The 6,127-nt window shown below is 53.1% G+C and overlaps 1 protein-coding gene across 2 annotated transcripts in view; it reads left to right on the top strand.

Annotated features, from left to right (window-relative positions):
* The window catches only part of LOC115557508 (immunoglobulin superfamily member 21), a 46,097-nt gene extending 41,487 nt beyond the window's left edge, over positions 1 to 4,610 (top strand). For both annotated transcript variants that reach the window (XM_030375380.1, XM_030375381.1), the window contains exon 6: positions 2,855 to 4,610. In XM_030375380.1, coding sequence (XP_030231240.1) covers positions 2,855 to 2,931 — 77 coding nt within the window. In that variant the 3' untranslated portion in view covers positions 2,932 to 4,610. The remainder of the gene's footprint in view (positions 1 to 2,854) is intronic.
* The last annotated feature ends 1,517 nt before the right edge of the window (positions 4,611 to 6,127 follow it).

Raw genomic sequence — 6,127 nt, forward strand, 5'->3', positions numbered from 1 at the left:
CCTAGCAACACTAGCCTAGCAACAGGCCTCGCAGAGAGAAGCACTAGCCTAGCAGCACTAGCCTAGCAACACTAGCCTAGCAGCACTAGCCTAGCAGCACTAGCCTAGCAGCACTAGCCTAGCAACAGGCCTCGCAGAGAGCAGCACTAGCCTAGCAACAGGCCTCGCAGAGAGCAGCACTAGCCTAGCAACAGGCCTCACAGAGAGCAGCACTAGCCTAGCAGCACTAGCCTAGCAACACTAGCCTAGCAACAGGCCTCGCAGAGAGCAGCACTAGCCTAGCAGCACTAGCCTAGCAGCACTAGCCTAGCAACAGGCCTCGTAGAGAGCAGCACTAGCCTAGCAACAGGCCTCGCAGAGAGCAGCACTAGCCTAGCAGCACTAGCCTAGCAACAGGCCTCGCAGAGAGCAGCACTAGCCTAGCAACACTAGCCTAGCAACAGGCCTCGCAGAGAGCAGCACTAGCCTAGCAACAGGACTCGCAGAGAGCAACACTAGCTTAGCAACAGGCCTCGCAGAGAGCAGCACTAGCCTAGCAGCATTAGCCTAGCAACACTAGCCTAGCAACAGGCCTCGCAGAGAGCAGCACTAGCCTAGCAACAGGCCTCGCAGAGAGCAGCACTAGCCCAGCAACAGGCCTCGCAGAGAGCAGCACTAGCCTAGCAACAGGCCTCGCAGAGAGCAGCACTAGCTTAGCAACAGGCCTCGCAGAGAGCAGCACTAGCCTAGCAGCACTAGCCTAGCAACACTAGCCTAGCAACAGGCCTCGCAGAGAGAAGCACTAGCCTAGCAGCACTAGCCTAGCAACACTAGCCTAGCAGCACTAGCCTAGCAGCACTAGCCTAGCAGCACTAGCCTAGCAACACTAGCCTAGCAACAGGCCTCGCAGAGAGCAGCACTAGCCTAGCAACAGGCCTCGCAGAGAGCAGCACTAGCCTAGCAACAGGCCTCGCAGAGAGCAGCACTAGCCTAGCAGCACTAGCCTAGCAACACTAGCCTAGCAACAGGCCTCGCAGAGAGCAGCACTAGCCTAGCAGCACTAGCCTAGCAGCACTAGCCTAGCAACAGGCCTCGTAGAGAGCAGCACTAGCCTAGCAACAGGCCTCGCAGAGAGCAGCACTAGCCTAGCAGCACTAGCCTAGAAACACTAGCCTAGCAACAGGCCTCGCAGAGAGCAGCACTAGCCTAGCAACAGGACTCGCAGAGAGCAGCACTAGCCTAGCAGCACTAGCCTAGCAGCACTAGCCTAGCAACAGGCCTCGCAGAGAGCAGCACTAGCCTAGCAGCACTAGCCTAGCAGCACTAGCCTAGCAACAGGCCTCGCAGAGAGCAGCACTAGCCTAGCAGCACTAGCCTAGCAACACTAGCCTAGCAGCACTAGCCTAGCAGCACTAGCCTAGCAACACTAGCCTAGCAGCACTAGCCTAGCAGCACTAGCCTAGCAGCACTAGCCTAGCAACACTAACCTAGCAGCACTAGCCTAGCAACAGGCCTCGCAGAGAGCAGCACTAGCCTAGCAACAGGCCTCGCAGAGAGCAGCACTAGCCTAGCAGCACTAGCCTAGCAACACTAGCCTAGCAGCACTAGCCTAGCAGCACTAGCCTAGCAGCACTAGCCTAGCAGCACTAGCCTAGCAACAGGCCTCGCAGAGAGCAGCACTAGCCTAGCAACAGGCCTTGCAGAGAGCAGCACTAGCCTAGCAGCACTAGCCTAGCAACACTAGCCTAGCAGCACTAGCCTAGCAGCACTAGCCTAGCAGCACTAGCCTAGCAACAGGCCTTGCAGAGAGCAGCACTAGCCTAGCAGCACTAGCCTAACAGCACTAGCCTAGCAGCACTAGCCTAGCAGCACTAGCCTAGCAGCACTAGCCTAGCAGCACTAGCCTAGCAGCACTAGCCTAGCAACAGGCCTCGCAGAGAGCAGCACTAGCCTAGCAACAGGCCTCGCAGAGAGCAGCACTAGCCTAGCAACAGGCCTCGCAGAGAGCAGCACTAGCCCCGACTCGACCCTCATCCGGCCTTCACCGCGGCCGCAGTAAGTGTTAGTCAGTCACTGCAGTGCAGGGATTCCTAGTTTTCTTTTTACTAAAGTACCCCCCTGAAGATATTTATCCCCTCTTTCACAACAATTTTCAGGGGGAAAACCTAAAAATAATGATTTTGGCATAGTGCCTTTTGACCTGACCTGAAGTTAGAACGTTTTGTGTTTCAAAGCAGACTCGTCATGACGGCGCTAGCTTAATGCAACGCTCAGCTTGTTTCCTCCAGAAATAACCACGATGCCAGAGGGGCTCGGGCATGAACCCCATCGCCCCACATTTCAAGGTTTCTGTTGAAACAATAGTTTTTGTAACCGTCTCTCCTTTCGCCTCGTTGTTTATAGAAATGTTCCCAGTACCCAAAGCGCTCTTTAAAGTATTCCTAGGGCTCTGTGTATATGTATATGTCCGCATGTTTTTCCGGATGGCTCCAAACTAGAAGTAACACAAACGTACATGGTAGTGCTGTGTGTAATCTCTCTCTCTCTCTCTGTCTCTCTCTCTCTCTCTCTCTCTCTCTCTCTCTCTCTCTCTCTCTCTCTCTCTCTCTCTCTCTCTCTCTCTCTCTCTCTCTCTCTCTCTCTCTCTTCCCTCTCTCTCTCTCTCTCTCTCTCTCTCTCTCTCTCTCCCTCTCTCCCTCTCTCTCTCTCTCTCTCTCTCTCTCTCTCTCTCTCTCTCTCTCTCTCTCTCTCTCTCTCTCTCTCTGTCTCTCTCTCTCTCTCTCTCTCTCTCTCTCTCTCTCTCTCTCTCTCTCTCTCTCTCTCTCTCTCTCTCTCTCTCTCTCTCTCTCTCTCTCTCTCTCTCTCTCTCTCTCAGGCGGAGTGTCCTGCGTTGACCTGCTCGGCTTGGCCTGGATGGCCCTGGTCGTCACAGTAACGGTGGAACTGACGTGAAGACGCCCACCCCCCCACCCCCCTCCCCGCTATCGCGGTCACACTCCAACTCAATCACCAGACACACACACACGCACACACACGGACACGCATACACATACACGCTCACATAAACTGTTCCCATCAGTTACGCAAACATACTGTACGGTCACACTCACCCCTCTGATCCCTGTACAATCAGTGTAAACACACACACACACACACACACACACACACACACACACACACACATGCACACTCACTCTTCCAGTTTAGCCCTTCCCCTTTCTCACATACACACACTCACAGACGTGAACAAACACATACTCACAGAAGCGAACCACTACCGCACGCGCACACACACACACACACACACACACGTACACACACACACACACACGTACACACATATACACACAAACACGGCCACACACACCCATCCTCTGAAGCCTTCTCCCGGTCCCCTGCTGTCGCGCCATGCGTCCGTCTGTCCGGAGACTGTCCCGCCACAAGGTGGCGCCTCGCTGTTTTTGTAACAAGAAAAAATAAAATTGAATAACCGCGACACGATCCGGAAACAGGACACGACGGCGAAGACGTTTTTTCGGAAACAAACCCCTTCTCTGTCGCCCCCGCCCCAACACCCCCAAGTGTCACAACTGCCCCCCCCCCCCCCCCCCCTCTCTGTCACGTTTATCTCACCCTGTTTTTGCCTGTCCCGCGTCTGTCTGTCAGTTAATAAAGAAAAATCGGTTTAACAGAGAAAAAAGAAAAAAAAGAGCTCAGCTTTTTGTCGGGACGAGGCGGAGACGCATCGATCGGTGCGTCGGAATGGAACTGTCTCCCACTACGAGATCGCCATAGCGACCGCCCGCTTTTGTCACATGACCTGAGATATGCACCCCCCCCCCCCCCCGGAACCCCGGACCCCCGGGGAGCGAGGCCACACAAATGCTGTGCTTTTACTTTCTCTATATTTTTAATTAATATACAAATATTTTACGTTTTTTCTTTGGTTTCTTTCTTTTTTCTGAAGGCTCAGAATGTACGTGAGGGTTTAAATGTAACGTGTGTACGAAACCGATGGGGGGGTGGGGGTGGGGGGAGGTATTTTGAGTGTATTTTGTGTACTTCAGTGTAAATATTGAGGATGATTTCAGAGGTTATATGGTTCACGGACCTTAGGGGGGGTTGGACTGGGAGGGGTTTGGAGTTTCACCGCCTTGTTTCTGCGCCATCCAACCAACCCTTCACCCCCCCCCCCCCCCTCCCCCACCAACCCGGCCAGCCGTCACATGACCCCGCCCCCTACCCCCCCCCGCCCAGACTCAGACGCTACGAGGGCTGGGACGCTGCGGCGTACGGGAGAACTACGACCACGGAGACCGCGACTACTACTGCAGGAGGTGGAGGTTGGGTTGGTGGTGCTAGAGGTGGAGGAGGTGGTGCTGGTGGTGGTGCTGGAGGAGGTGGTGGTGGTGGTGGTGCATGTGGCGTTTGACTCCTTATTTCCTCTCCGCTTGGGGGGTCCGTTGAGCCGGTTCAAACCACCTGATCCGTCCTGTTCTGTGCGCTCCATCGTGTTCAGAGCCCTTATATCTCCGACCCGGACAGCCACCGCCAGTAGGACTACGACCGCTGGGGGGGGGGGGTGGTCTCTTCCTGGAGCGGCGGGGGGGAGGAGGGAGGCGTGTCAAACAGGGTTGTTGCATCTGTTTCATATCACCTGTATTAAAAATGGAGAGATGATCAAACTAGCAACAACTGGCCTTGACTTTGCTTTGGTTCCGTGTGACGGGTTTACGCTGAAAATACTTTTAATGCATGTGAAATACTACATGTTAAGAGACCATTGAATCAAACACCAGCAGAGCGGTAGCTAGTAGTGGCTCTGTTTTTGTTTTGTAACCCTGTTATCTTTGTGTGGAGCATCCTTATGCAGGACTTCTGGAGTGTGTCCGTGTGCATCAGCCAGGAATAGCTGGTCCAATGTTTGTGTTCGACCTCTTTGTGTATGATTTAAAACACAGACAGAAGTAGGAATGGGTGGAGAGCCATCTCTAACACTTAGCCAACAACGCACGTCTGCTGTGGTCGGGCTGAACTGACTGCGCTCCATTCAGTTCCTATTATGTTCTGTTAAATGAAAACACACAGCCCGTGTCGGCACGCGCACGCACAAACACGCACATACACACACGCACACGCACACACACGCACACTCACAAAGCTATGCATTTTGCCCCTCTGCTAGACACAGAGACACAACAAAGCGGCAGACACAAACACACAGACCCACAAACCCCCCCCCCACAGACACACACCTGTGTTGCGGAACGCACTTTGTTTCAAATTATTGACCTCCTCTGAGCCGCCATTGTTTCCGTAGGAGATTACGGCTTTGCTGTTCACCCGTTCATTGATGATTCCTCTTCTAACTGCTCTACACCGAACACACATGCACACACACACACACACACACACACACACACACACACACACACACACACACACACTGCCGGGCTTCGTTCAGAGTAATCCTGCATTTTTTGGACTTCACAAGAATTGCAAATTTAATCCATTCTGAGGACACACGTGTATTGAAGGATTAGGTTTTAAAACTGGCGAGAGGTAAAGGGGGGGGGGGGGGGGGGAGCACAAAGGATAGAGCCATATGTACGCGGCGGATTGGCTCACCTTGTCAAAGTACAATATATATTCCTGCGACGCCACGGCCGCAGCAACGAACACTATTAACACGTTATCTGTGCATTGAATTGGTAATTTCCTGCCACGAGAGAGAGGGAGAGAGGGGGTGACACTCTCAGCAGCCTGGTCCGGCTGCTGGAGCATTCCAGCCCAGCTTTACCGCTTTAGTATTCCCCTCGTCGCGTCCGGCAGGGTAGTGTTCAGTGGAGGCCCCCCCACTAGTTTGGTTCTTTTATCTGCCAATTCTCATTCAATAGGGGACATGCTGCATCTGGGTGCCTCTGAATGCATTAACAACACAAAATGGATGCAAATTGTCCTTTAATTACTTAATTAACCGGCGCATATGAAAAGCTCATCCGACTGTTGTTCACTGAATGGATGCATCATTTTCCCTCTCCATTGTTGTGTGTTTAGGTGTGTGTATCTGTTTGTTAGTGAACATTCATGTGTGTATGTGTGTGTCTGTTCGTCAGCAAACATGCATGTGTATGTGTGCGTGTGTATA

Source organism: Gadus morhua, chromosome 13, assembly GCF_902167405.1.
Source record: "Gadus morhua chromosome 13, gadMor3.0, whole genome shotgun sequence".
Taxonomy (NCBI): domain Eukaryota; kingdom Metazoa; phylum Chordata; class Actinopteri; order Gadiformes; family Gadidae; genus Gadus; species Gadus morhua.